The sequence below is a fragment of the Cryptomeria japonica genome, chromosome 2 (genome assembly GCF_030272615.1).
Source record: "Cryptomeria japonica chromosome 2, Sugi_1.0, whole genome shotgun sequence".
NCBI classification, from domain to species: Eukaryota; Viridiplantae; Streptophyta; class Pinopsida; order Cupressales; family Cupressaceae; genus Cryptomeria; species Cryptomeria japonica.
The window spans coordinates 443,030,657-443,045,553 of NC_081406.1; the positions used below are offsets into that span (position 1 = coordinate 443,030,657).

Here is a 14,897-nt window from a genome sequence, read left to right on the forward strand (position 1 = left end):
ACTCTGTTTGCCCAAGTTATGGCAAAAAATCCAACCCCCCCTAAAAGAGACAAGAGAGAGGTGCAACGGGGGTAGGGTCGGGCAAAGGTGGCCCGTGTGCAATGATCCAGTGGCGGGTGGGTAGCATTGTGGTGGTCAGGTGGTGCTTCTATGGTTTCTGGTGGAGGAGCCATGGTGGTGGCTAGAAAGCATAGGGGGTGGCCGACGAAAAGGGTAGCAATGGCGAGGAGATCATCGGCAAGGGCGGCGAAGAGCGTCGGCGGCGACGACGGGGAGGGTGGTGATGGGGCTGCTATGGCAGCCAGTGGTAAGGAGGCCATTGGGGTGCTGCAGTGGCTGGCGGGTTTCTGCAGTGGCCAATGAGGTGTTGCGGCGGTCGGTGGGTTGGTGCGGTGGTGGGGTCGGGGCTCGACGGGGAGCTAGGGGTCGGCAGTGTCAAAACTGCCAATGGCCCCAGACCTGCAGCAAACTAGGGGGCCCCATGATACCTTGCGTATCGTGGGGAAACCCCCCAAAAAATATTTTTTTTGTTTTTAAAAAACTTTGCTTTTTGATTTTAGTTGTGATTTTTTTGTTTTTTTTTCAAACAAAAATCATTCGGCCTGCATGCCGTTAAAAGGCTTTTTTTTTTTTTTTTGAAATTTTTTTCTTGAACTACATGCCAAGGCCATACGACCTGGTACTGGAGAAAAAAATACTCCTAGAGGCTCAAGAGCCAAAAATGGTCAAGTTTTATATGACCATAGGGGTTTTTGGGCCTTTTGAGCATGATGGTGAGGTCCGTTTAGGCCCAAAGTGATCGAAAAAAAAAGCCTATCCCTAGGTGCATAAAAAAAACTTTTTGAAACCCCAGATCTACTTCCAAGCATAAAATCTCAGAACAAGAATAGATAGCTATAGATCTGAAGCTCGGATACCATGTGAGAGTTGAGAAATACAACACCATAGGAGCCCAAATGATCTCTACAAGCTGAATAACCTATTACAAGGAGATTCAAGGAAGCAATAACAGAAAAAACCAATACACAGAAAATTTGCTCAAAATGATGAGAGCTCAATATTCACAAAAATATGTAATGTGATAATCCTTACAATAAAAGGAAAAGAGATAACCTCTAATAGGTCAAGAAACCCTAAAAACGAAAACCTAGGCTTGCACATAATAATTAGTAAAAGAATTAATTATTATGCACCTAAAGTGAGCTTAAGTGTAAAAGAGATAAATGGAACTTAAATAATTAAACAAATATTGTTTAATTAATCAAGTAAAGACCCGAATACTCTAACATTGACTATAATTCCCTATTAGAAGCAATACTCTATTGGGAGTAACCTCGGTAGAGGATTTGAAATCCAAGATAATGGACCACCTAGTTAGAAGATTTGAATAATACTAAGCTTGTTAGAGCTTACCTGGTTAGGGGATTTGACTCCTATAATTGTTAGAAAACAATAGGGGTTTGCCAATCTATTTAAATAGCACTACACCTTTTTGTTCGGATCCTTTTCATGCTCCTATTGGCCTTTACAGATACTGTAGATACATCATCTGGTTCAACAACCACACTCTCTTACTCTCAACTACAAATTGCCAACTCTTACAACAAAATAACTCATCGACCTTATAAACAAATCACCAGGTTGGTAACACATAACAAACCTAATTATCTCATAGAGATTACAAACAAATCAGTTCAAGTATGGCTGTTGGATTACATAATTATCACTTCACATCATTCAAGATATCCTCGACCGCTCCTTGATCACCACTTCATTGAACACTATAACTCATCACACGGTTTACATTACATTCAATGGACTTTCTCATTCCCAAGATAAAAATCATTATCTCTACACACCAAAAACCATTTGAAACTCTTCTCATACAACATGCATGTGTCATAATAATTACCGCTCACCATTAGATCATAGACCAATACAACCGATTCATCAAACTTCACCAGTTAGGGTTTATCATATCAACATGTAGGGTTTACCAGTTCATCTTTCCATTTCATAGCAATACTGGTTTCCTCCACAAATTCAACTACTGATTGTAGTTCCCTTCACTACCGGTTATAACAATATTATAACAACATCATTACTGGTTATAATTGACATCAATGACAATATAACATTTCATTAATGCAATCATCATGCAAATGCCAACAAAAGAAAGATCAACCAAGAAAAAGACATCAGGATAAGCTAATAAGTTATACATCTTAGACCTAGAGTGTGTGAAGGAAACTATGTCATCTATGACAACTTGCCATTGGGATAGAAACATGCTCAGACATGTGGTGCTAGGTGGAGTCAGTGTCTAGTACTTGCAAACCTGCATCAATAACCAACATGACATGTACAATATGTAAAATACATATACCTCATAATAAACAGACAAGTGATAGAGAATCACGATGACATATCCCACTCGCAATGAGTGATATGGCATCGTCTCTACTCACAAAGACACTCACAAAATAGGATAGCAAGATAGTACATAGAATCATCATCATGAAATAGGGTTAGTATCATCATCAATCACATAATCCATGTAGACAATAATCATATGTAAATCCATGAGTCATATAAATCCATCCATCTAGGAGATACCAAATCAACATCTATAAATATCAAATATCATAAAATAAGTCTCGCATCATCAAGCATAAAATTCTCCAATTATTAAGAGTCATAACAGATAACATGATCCACATTAAGTCCTAGTATCAGAAGAAGAGTAATAAATAACCATCCAAGTAACCAACATATGTCTAAATAAGGCTATCAGGATGCAAATCAAAATGCAAGTCTAGGAGGGGCACTACATTCAGTGTGCAAGTCCTTCTTTGTATCTTGCCCCAAGAGCAGTTAGCCTTGGGCTGCAAGTCTAGAGCAATGAGATCTATTTTGTAAACATCACTATAGGTGGGATATTTTGTGAGTTAACACTCACAGTGGTTCTTCCCAATTTGGGTTTTCCACATATAAATTTTTTGTGTTATTGTGTGGATTATTTATGATGCTCTTTTTCAAATTACTTTGACATGCATAAACTAAGATTGCAATCTAAAATTTTAATTTATGTTGATTCATCCCCCCCCCCCCCTTTAGCATCTGGTGTGTGTTCATGCGAGGCCCTACCCTGAGCTCATCATAACACTTCTTTATTTTTCACTATGATCTTATCATTCGATACATTACTTTGATGCACTATAGATTTTGAGACTATTTGATAGATGATTTGATAATATTGGATGTGATATATCCCATATTATGTTTAATTTCAGTACTTATGATTGATGTTATGATGAATCATGTACGCATGCCTAGTTGATGATTTCTTTATATGAATTCAATGATATTGCAATTTAGTAAATGGTAACATATGGATTGTTAGGAAAGGTAAATTGATTATTTCATTATTATTCTTTGATTAAGAAATCGAGCCATGATATGATGTGAAATTGGATGCTATATGTTTTAAAGTGTATTCTTTTGTATATGTATGTATATTGTTTTGGACTTACTGATGTGTGGGTTGAGATGTGTAGGATATTAATCCATGTGACCATGGAAATATATAGGAGAACTGGAGATAAGCCTATTCACGATTCTGAAGCCAAGGTTTGTCTATTTGGAGAGACAATACCTCATTTGTAATGTGTTTATTTTTGTATAAGTGAATGCATGTGTGTGTGTTCAATTTGTTTAATTTTAATTTATTTTCACCTTGAGAAGACATTATAGGAGTTGAGAAAATACAACACCACAGGAGCCTGAAGATCTTCTGCAAGCTGAATAACCTGTTACAAGGAGAAGCAATGAAGCAAAATCTGAAGAACATACAAAACACAGAGAATATGCTCAAAAAGAGAGAGCTCAATATTCACAAAAATATGTAATGTGATTCTTACAATGAAAAGAAAGAACTCAACCTTTAATAGGTCAAGAAACCCTAAAAAGGGAAAACCTAGGTTTGCACATAATAATTAATTAAAATAATTAATTATATGCACCTAAAGTTAGCTTAAGTGTAAAAGAGATAAAGGGAACTTAAATAATTAAACAAAGAATGTTTAATTAATCAAGTAAATACCCGAATACTCTAACACATGCATCATGCATAAAAACTTTGAGATTTAAATGATTAATAGGAAACATTTTGGAAATTCTAAAAATGCAATATGCCAAAGTGCTATGAATGAAAAGGAGCAATGTAAAGTGAAAGACACCCTACTCAGAAAAGAGATCCCAGGACCTGAAACAACCACGATATCCACCAGAGTGCTAAAAAGAAAAAAACTAAATAAAATATGCATGGAGAAGAATCTAGAAATAAAACCCATATTCTGGAAAGTACACAGAACACGCTTTTCGAAAATATAAAGTTTTCAAAAAATGGAGGTCGGATGCTCATTCTATGTCTCCCGGAGTGCAAAAAAGAGACCTCATTTTGACTGTAAAAAAATATAGTCAAATAGAATAGTTGGAATAAATTACCAATACCATGAGGTCAGCCTTGGAACCAGCTTTTCGATGCCTATTCGTTCTCAAAAAAATGACTCCGTATGCCCAAGATAGGGCCAAAAAACCAAACCCCCCCCTGAAAAAGCCAAAAAAGGGGTCTGGTTGCTTGTTGGTGGTCCGGTGGCTAGAGAGCGGAGCTCTGGTGGTGCACTGGTGGCGGCCGGGTAGAGCTCTAGTGGCTGGGTGGTGGTTGGGTGGCGGCCCTTGGCGGAGCGGTGGCCGACCGAAAAAAAGGGCCGGGGAGCCAGAGCGGTGGCAAGGGACTGAGCGGCGGTCGAGGACTGAGTGGCGGGGGCCAGGGTGGAACACGTCCGGGGAGAGGAGTTGCGGGCGGCGGCCGGCGAGTGGAATGGCGGCTAGAGGAACAAGCAGTGGCCGACAAGGAGGAGCTACGGGTGGCGGCCGGAGGAACAAGCAACGGCCGGTGGGGAGCATGCAGCGGCCAGCGAGAGCGGGCAGCGGTCGGCGGGAGCAGAAGCCGGGGACCAAGCAGTGGCCGGCGGGAGTGGAAGCCGGGGACTGGAAAAGAACGCCGGAAAGGGCCGCCAGCGGGGGCCGCAGAGGCCGGACTGACAAGTCTGACAAGCCTATCAGTCCGGTACCCTGCAGTACCCCCAAACCGCAAAAAAACTTCCAAAATTTTATTTTTTTCTTAAAAAGAAACAAACCCCCCCCCTTTTTTTTTTGCCTTTTTTTTTCAATAAGTTTTTTTAAAAACAAATTTTGGCCTGCATGCCGTAAAAAGGCAAATTTTTTATATTTTTGAAATTTTTTTCTCGATCTGTGTGCCAGGGCCGTACGGCTTGGATCTGAGAAAAAAATTGCTCCCAGAGGCTCAGGAACCAAAATAGGTCGAATTTTATATGACCATAGGAGTTTTCAGGCCTTCTGAGCATGATGGTGAGGTCCTTTTAGGCCCAAAGTGCTCAGAAAAAAAACTCAAACCCTAGGTACATAAAAAATTCCTGAAACCCCAGATCTGCTTCCAAAGCAAAAATTCTCAAAACAAGAACAAGTACCTGCAGATTTGAAGCTCTGATACCATATAGGAGTTGAGAAAATACAACACCATAAGAGCCTGAAGATCTTCTGCAAGCCGAATAACCTGTTACAAGGAGAAGCAATGAAGCAAAATCTAAAGAACATACAAAACACAGAGAATATGCTCAAAAAGAGAGAGCTCAATATTCACAAAAATATGTAATGTGATTCTTACAATGAAAAGAAAGAACTCAACCTTTAATAGGTCAAGAAACCCTAAAAAGGGAAAACCTAGGTTTGCACATAATAATTAATTAAAATAATTAATTATATGCACCTAAAGTTAGCTTAAGTGTAAAAGAGATAAAGGGAACTTAAAAAATTAAACAAAGAATGTTTAATTAATCAAGTAAATACTCGAATACTCTAACAGACATGTCCAAGTGTATATCAATGTGTTGTATTTTATGGTGTCACTTGACACTTGTGATGTGTTGTAAGTTGGCATGTGACATGAGAGAAATGTGAAAACCTATGCATTTTTTAAATCCCATTTAGTGTTCCCAAAAGGCAACTTGGTTAGGGAGCCCTTGGAATGGTCAAATCAAGTTTGACCCGTAGGTAAACTTTAGGTGGGTTTTTGGGGGCTCAAACTAACTCCTATAGTTGAAGTTAAGTCATATTTGAAGGCCCACTTAATATACCTATGGGTAATAGACCTTTTTGAGCATATAACCACTCACATGTGATTTCCAAGTCACTTCAAAAGTGACCTTTTCTTGATGGACGAAAATCAGCTTTTAGAAGATTGAGTGTTGGTAAGACAACCTTCCATTCTTGTGTTGGATGCACTTCCCCACCTTACACTTACCTTTTCAGTTTCCTTTTTTAGGAACCTTGTAAGAAGGTTGGGAAGACAAACCTATGAGCTCTCACCATCCTCTTCCAAGGAAGTTGGAAAGTGTGAGAAGGAAGTTGGAAAGTTGGAACTTAGGAAAACAATTTAGACAAAAATTTTATCACCCACTCTCCAATCTTGGAGATCAAGAGTAGTTGAAGGAATTAATTTTTGAAGAAGAAAATTTAGTAAGCTTGTAGTTGGTGGATCTTGTTGGCTTGGGTTGGAGGATCTTCATCAAATCTCTCATCCTATTCCACTGCAGGAGTTAAGGTTGGTGCATTGTCACCCTTAGGTTTTAAATGCATTTTCGTTGTTTTTGTAAAAATATGCATGTTGTTAAATCTTGTGTTTGCAACTTGAGTGTTGTGTTATTTTGAGTATTGGTTGAGTTATTATATTTTATAGAATGCTTGCATATGTATATTGTTTATGGGAGTCAAGACCAAACTCACCCTTGGGAGGGTAGAGTAGTCTTGGGGTGAAGGGAGTTTGACATTCATAGAGTGTAGAGTCTCTCTTCTGGGAAGAGAGGGATGCAAGGATCTAGGATCCTTGTTGAATTTTATTTGTTTAATTAGGGGTTCATAAGGGAAGATTTGGCTTAAAATATTTAGGGGGACATAAGAGTTTTATTTTTGTGGTCTTGAGAGACCAAGTTTGAAAAGGATTTTGGCCTTGTGATTGCCTTGGAATATTGTTTTATACTTGCAGATCTCCCCATGTCTTGTCCACCTTCACCCCACTCAAAATGTCATTTTTATGGATATGTGTTAAGATTGGGAAGGTATTTTTGTGTTGAATGTATTTTCTTGTATTCTGAAAAGTGTATGTATGTGTGTTGCATGTTTGTAACCTGTTTGGCACCTAGTTCTCCCAAGCTCGGGGGTGGCCTCTTGTAGGCCTAGGTTGGGAGGTGAGCCTCCATGTTCACAACCAATAGAATATATATATGCAGGTTTTCTTATTGGATGTAGGAGATGAAAGAAAGAAAGACTTCTAGGTGGATGATTAAGAAATGCTCCTAGTTACAACTTCAAGACTATTTAGTTATGCTTATTAGTGAAAAAGAATGTAAAAGAAAAGATTCCTTTGAATTTCTCTTACCTACTATTGTGTTCCAAGAGAAAATGCATGTAAAGAAAGGATATTGTTTCAATAAGTTCTTGTAATTAGAAGCAAAGGAAAAGAGACAAGAAAAGAATAGTATTATTCTTGTATTTCTTATTTGAGTAAATACAAAATAAGAAAAGATTTGTATTTTATTTATAAGTAATAAGATGATTAGTTTCAGATTTAAGATATTGTCAAATGAAGAAAACTTTGCAAAGCTCTAAATTTATATTACATTTATTTACAATCTGTTTAAACTCTTAGATAGTTTCATTTCTTGAAAGCTCATTCTACAAAAGTAAATATAGGAAAAGATGGTATCTATTTTCAGCATTTGTAATGTATCAATATAAAAAAAATAAAAAAAATTACTTGGACAAAGAAACAGATTTAGATCCATTTATATTTTTGTTAATGTGTTTAAATCTATTTATTAGTTAATCTAAAAAGTTCATATTTAAACAATATGTTAGCATTTCATTTATTCTCATGAAACTAGTAATATTTAAATCTGAAAGTATATATATATTGGAAGCATTTCTCCTTTTCAACCTGCAACTAGTTAATATGTTAAAAGAAAGATATAAAAAACTAGAATGAAAGAAATATTTTTCACTATAGGGTTTTTAAATGAAATTATATATATATATATATATATATATATAAGAAATAAACTGATCTTTAAACCCCTTCATAAACTGTGTATCTGATATGCAAATCAGATTGTATATTCATCTATGTCTTTATATATAAATGAAACTGTGTTTTAAAAAAAAATGTGTTAAACAAAAAAAAATTAAACAATGTATCAGCCAAGGCCGAAGGGGGAGGGGCGTGGTGTGTTGGCCATGACCTACACAAGGGGGTTGTGACCCACCCAAGTGGGCTACATCCCACCCGAGGCGAACACTCCCCACTCATACCACTCATACCACTCGTTATTCTCCCACCTCTGCCTTGCATTCAAATGGACTCCTCGTCATCGTCGGGTTTCAGCCTTACGGAAAAATAACAATAGTGGTTGTAATAAAATTTGACCTCCCAGCAAATCAATCCAAAATAAAATAAAATAAGAAGCCCTAACATGTGTTAGGGATAAATATAATAAAAAAGGGCCCATTATATAAAAAAGGGGGGAAACCCTAAAGGGATATATTTTAAATAAAGGGGTTTTATGGTGAGTTGCTTTTAGTGGCAAATTAGTGAAATATTTGTATGTGTTTTTAATAACATACCCATTGGGTATGTGATTAATTACATATATAAATATTTAGTTGAATGTGAAATCTGTTTAAATAAATAAAGGGATGTATTTCAATTAACCATAAGGTGATGATAAATAATTATAGGTATATATATGTGTGTATATATATTTGAATACACACACACACACACATATCTATGACAATTATGGATAGACATCCCGGGGATTAATTAATTAATACCAATACTTGGGGGTCTTAGTATTATTAAATATGTTAAAATAACCATGTTGGTTATTTGATACTCACATCTATTAAACTAATATTAATATAAAGACTTTATATTAATATTTATACATTAAAGTTGGGAAAACTCGCAAAATAAATAATACAAATTGCATTAAAGATTAATGGCATTATTTGAGTTAATTTAATTAACTCTGAACAAAAATGGACTTAGCTAGTTAATTCAAGAGAGATTGGATTTTAATCCCTAGAAAGGTTATTTTTAAATGAATGGAGAAATTGAACACTTAGTTGTGAATTAAATTAATAATTTAATCAATCTAATTAAAGTTACATTATTAACTCTAGGGGTGGTATCTTTAAATTAATCCGAAAGAACTATACCCCATTAGGTGCAAGGTAGAGCATTGGCTTAAGGGGTTAATTTAACCCACATAGTCAATGTTTGTTGCGTGTTGTCAATTCAATTAAAATTTAAATAAAATATTTTATCGCTTGCATTAAAGATCTCATTAAGTTAACACTTAAGTTATCGAATTATTGAAACTAAGTGATCAACCACATATTAACATTACGTTAATCACTTGAGTATTAATACTTTTTAAAAAGAAGTTGTTGTTGTGTTTTTGCCCAAAAGTCTAGGCACTACAATTCATAAATTGGTATTAGAGAAAGCTTCCTCTTGAGTAAACTTAAGTGCTTTAGGTAGGTCCAGAGTTTTGAACACTATGTTTGAAGAAGAACTAATTGATATGAATGTCGTGGAATAGTGTGACTATGAATATGAAGGTGTGATTGATATGAAAGGATAACTAAGACCCGTTCTTGCAGATATGGATGAGAGAAGATTTAAACTAAAGAAAGTTAAAGACAAGATTTCTCACCTAAAAATGTTGCTAGATGAAGAGAAAGCAAATGGATGATATGGACAAAACTTTGAATAGGAAAACAAAGGATTGTACTAAACTTGAGAAACAGGTGCATAAGCTAAGAAAGGAATTGAAGGAGGCAAAGGAACAAATTGATACATGTTTGAAGCTGAAAGGTGGAAGTGAAGTTCTTGATGTTGTACTGAGTGCTTAGAAACAAAGCAAATACAAAGAAGGGTTGGGATATGAAGAAGGAGAATATTCTAAAGGGAAAGGGAAGAACAATGATCCACTGGTTTAGAATGCCCAGAAGTCTCCTCTAGTTTCTAACAGGTACACTTTTAAGGCTAATTGTTTTACTTGCAATAGATATGGACATAGAGCTAGTGAATGTAGAAGTCATATAAGAAATTGGCCTAATGTGATAAGATGCTATTCATGCAACAAGTTTGGACATAAAGAAAATGAGTGTAGGATCGAGATGATTTGGAATGGTTATATGAATACAAATGATAGACAATCATTTCATGGAATATGTTGCTCCTATAATAGATATGGGCATAAAGAATTTAAATACAGAACATCTAATAGGTGTGGAAGTAATGAAAGGTATGGGAATGTCATTGGAGAAGTCTGATATGCTACAGTTGCAACAAAGTAGGACATTTGGAAAGAGATTACAAAAATAGATCTAGTGTGTCTTTTAAATCAACAAAGAAAGTGGATATTAACTGATGAAAAGACTGAGAAAAATACAAAAGTTATGCTAGCATTGTCTAATGGTACTACTTCCTCTAAAAATTGAATTTCTTGTTGGACTAAGAGGGATAATTAAAAGAAAAATCTTATACCCCCTCAAAATTTAGAGAAAAACGTTCTCTAGTGCTTTGGAATATTTTTGTTTGGGTGTTAGTAGAAAAACAAGTAAAAAACATAAAGTTATTTTGGGAAGTACGCTTGTCATTAATTCCTATCTGCTCAAAATAAAATATATCAAGAAGAAAATTATTTTCACTTGCAAGAACGAAGCTTAAGGAATTATAGTGCAAAAAGGATCTAAGTGTGTTGTGCAAAGAAACCCTAAGTTTGTGGTATGTCAATTCCAGTTGTTGTTGATCCTTCTTTGAAATCTTGACTAGTATTGAATTCATATCCATTCATTATGATGTTGACTGCTAAAGATGGATCATTTTCAAGGGTGCTTGCTCATTGTCTATATACTAAAGATGTGTGTGCCTATTTCATGCTGAAATGGAAGAGGTAAGTCATCTAAAATTCAATGATATATGGGAGAAGGAAATAGAGAATGATGGTTTCTTCTTGATTTTTCTAATAAGACTTGATGAATTGGAATATTCTGGACTAATTTTTAAGAGACAATGTACCTTGATAAACCCTACAGGATTATGAAGGAGGTTCTTTGGACCCTAATCGGTCTTTGTCAAAGGGGAGAAGTTTTGGCTAAGAAATCCATAAAGAATGATACTGGTACTACTCTGATAGGATCAAAATGTGACAAAAGTGAAATGACTTTAGAAAATATCAATGATCTCGGAGTGAAGCTTTCAACAAAATACCTATAAATGTTGAATCATTTTAGGCATGACGAGAAGGTTAACATTCCATATTTTTTGTTATGTTCTATGAATGCCACCATTAAGGCCTATAAATAGAACCCTACGGGTGACACTGCCATGCATCAAGGCTTAATGGTTCTTATTTATGACCACCTCAAGGCTAACCAAATAGCCCACCCATAGCCCTATATTTCTAAGTCTGAGAAGGATGGGTCAAATTCTATTTTTTCTTTGGACGAGGGTTCTGACAGTGATCCGATAAGAGAGTCTGAGGAGAGTATGGATGACTCAAAATTTGAAGTAGGTAAGAAGAGGTAACATTTTAAAACCAAGCCTTCCTCCTCAAAGGGGAAGAAATAAAAGGCAAAATTCTCCAGATATGGTCCTCCTCCTCGGAGGTCTCTGAAGATTTAGAGAAGAAGAAACCCTAGGGTTCTCTGAAAAAGAAAACTAAAGTCCATACTCAAACAAGTAACAAACAAAAGAGAAAGGATGAGATTGTGAAGGAACTGGAGGAACATAAGTAGAAAAAAATTTCAAAAGTTGACCACTGGAGAAGTTCATAGGGCTAAAGATAAAGCTACTATTGGTGACACCCCAAATAAGGAACAGGACAACTCGGGTAAGATAGATCCCTCCTCAAACCCTCCTCCTGAGGGTATGAAAGGTTTTATGGACACCATGGAATGGTTAATCACCACTTACAAGAAAGTTGTGGATGACAACAAGAAGCTCAGCCACAAAATCCAAATTCTGGAAACTATCAACATTGGTGAAGGGAAGACTATGGTAGATTATATGGAGGATTTGACAGATACTGTTGCTAAAGCTGAAAATATAAGACTCCTTCAACCCCAGATTCGAGCAAATCGAGAAAGACTTGCTGGAGAGGAAAGTAAATGCTAATGCTATGGATCAAACTATGTCAGAACTATCAATAAAGTCAGCAAAATATAGGAATGTCTCAAAAGTATCACAGAGCAAAGCTTAAACATTCTGAAGGTCTTTGCTGGCAATACCAAAACTCTCATCAGCAAATTGGATGAGGAGAAGGACACCCTAGAAATTGACCCTGACACTGAAGGCACAAGAGATGTTCAAGGACCCAGAACAAGAACCAAAGGTAAAAAGAAGGAGAAGAAGCCTAATAAGGACCTGGAGGAACTCAAAGCTATTGCGGCCACCTATGACCAATTAGTGATTAAGGTGGAGGACCTCCTAAAGACTCTTTAACTGTGCAGTGTTTTCCTGGTCTTTGTTGTTTTGTTGTTTCTATCTTTTGTTGTCCTTTCTGTTAACTGGTTTTATTACCAGTCATTTTGTAAGCTATTTTTATGGTCTACATACTCTATGATGATATTGTTGGTATTTTTGATGATTATGTTGTTATTGTCATTGATGGACACACACTTGCATTGAGATCACTTTTGTATGTATTAGTTAAAGCTCAAACGATACATGTTCCAACCAGTATGATGCATTATAGTCCTTAGACTATTGGTGTTTTGCAGAAAGTGATTACCGATCTAAAGCGGTATGTTGACCCCAAGCGGTTCGAGGATTTCATGTGGTACGAAGGATCAAAGTGGCAAAACACATATTTTCTAGTCTTCATTTTGTCAAAACGACAACCGGTATTTTTCTTGAACCAGTATTTTGTATGAACCGGTAATACTCTGTGATGAGTTACCAACCGACATTTTGTGATGAGTTACCATCCACCGATTGTTTGACAGTGCCGACATAATAACGGTGCTTTTTGTGTCATGTTATAGACTATGTCTAAATGCACTGAACCTAGGAAATTGTATTGTAATCCTATTGGACCGACATGAAATCAAATTCCTTTATAAGGACATCATGTCTAGGGTTTTAGGTTGTTGTTGTTGTTGATGTTGTTGCTAGGGTTTAAGGTGGTTGAGGAGTTAGAAAGAGTATGAATGTGTAGAAGACTGAAGTAATGCTGAAATGCATTAGGAATGATCTATCAAGGATCTAACCAAGCAATCTGTTCTATTAGCTAGATCACTCACTTGTTGATTACTCACATCTTCAACAAGTCCGTAGCCCTTAACTAGGTAGGCCCAAAAGCCTTTTGTAAATCCTCTAACAAGGTGGTTCACATCTGTGGATCTAAAATCCTCTAGCAAGGTAGTCTTTAATCAGACTTATCTCCTAACAGAGATTGAGATTCCTAACAGGATCTATTCTGGTAAAGAACAATGTATGACCTTAACTGGTCTGGTTCCTATTCTGCAGACAGTTACTTGTGAGTTCTATCTCACCGTGGTTTTTCCCATTTGGGTTTCCACGTCAAAATCTCTTGTGTTATGGTGTTTGTGCTTTTGTGGGTGAATGCATTATTTGCTATTTGGTTTGCATGTGTGCTAACCGGTTTGTTTCCTAAACTATTTTACTGGTTTACTGTTAGTCTAGCAAAGTGTTTAAGTGCAAAGATTTTTGGCATACTAATTCACCCCCCCTCTTAGTATTCGTCAATTGGTATCAAAGCCAACCTTTCTATAAGTTTAACCTCTTGGAAAGAGATATGGGGAATACACATTGAGGGAACTTATTCATCGGCTCACTCAGTCTAAGCAAGCCTATGATGATCTTATGGTCAAATATAAGGCCTCTCAGGCAAAAAGGAGAGAACATGCTGAAAAGTTGATGGAGCTATCTGAAAATAGTTCTTTTGATGAAGTGGACATGGATGCCCTGATTCAAGAAGTAGAAAAGCTGAATGAATCCAATTCCAATCTAAGAAAAGAATTGGAAGGACTGACTATCCGAATGTGCCAAGACCTTGAGAATCGGAGGAAAGCTGATGATTTGGTCAAAGACAAAGATCATGAAAACTCCAAGTTGAAGCAAGAGATTAGTGCCCTAACTGCTCAACTCCATGTGAGCAAAGTGGAAAAGGAAGACATGCAAGGAGAACTGAACATTGCCATCTCTGAAAAATGAAAACCTGAAGGAAACAAATGCTGCTATTTCTAAAGAACTCTCAGAGTCAAAGGAAATACTTGCTAAGTTCAACAAGAGTACTATCAAGCTAGAGCAAAAGCTTGAATCTGCCAAACCTATCAAGAATACTAATGGACTTGGTTATTCCACTCATGAGGAAGGTGAGACCTCTAGTACAAGTGCTAGAGCATCAAAGAAACAACTGACATCAAAGGATAAAGGTAAGAAAAAGTTAAACCTATTTGCTTTAACTGTCTTAAAGAAGGACATACTGCAAATGTGTGTAGGAGTAAGGCTTACAATAATTTTCCTTATTTTCTAAATGATAAGCCTAGATCCTATAAATTCAATGGTAATTGTTATGCATGCAACAAGTTTGGGCATAGAGCATCTGAATGCAGGTCAGTTATGAACAACACAAGAAGATATCCTAAGAGGACTCAAGGAGTAGGTCCTGAACCTTTTGTGAACCGGAATCACAACCGATTTAATGCCTTCAATCATCAGTCAA

General features: G+C 36.5%; 1 protein-coding gene across 1 annotated transcript; it reads left to right on the forward strand.

Moving 5' to 3' along the window:
- Positions 1-219: 219 nt before the first annotated feature.
- LOC131862243 (uncharacterized) lies at positions 220-5,189 on the forward strand. The gene is made up of 2 exons (XM_059214993.1): positions 220-339; positions 4,710-5,189. Exons 1-2 carry the CDS (start codon positions 220-222, stop codon positions 5,187-5,189), a joined length of 600 nt encoding a protein of 199 aa, XP_059070976.1.
- Positions 5,190-14,897: the final 9,708 nt, after the last annotated feature.

Bases quoted from the DNA above. Each gene is read 5' to 3' on its own strand.
- LOC131862243 (XM_059214993.1), top strand. From the start codon at position 220: ATGGCGAGGAGATCATCGGCAAGGGCGGCGAAGAGCGTCGGCGGCGAC. The intron at 340-4,709 runs GCGGGTTTCTGC...GTAGAGCTCTAG, and splicing joins TTGGGGTGCTGCAGTGGCTG to TGGCTGGGTGGTGGTTGGGT.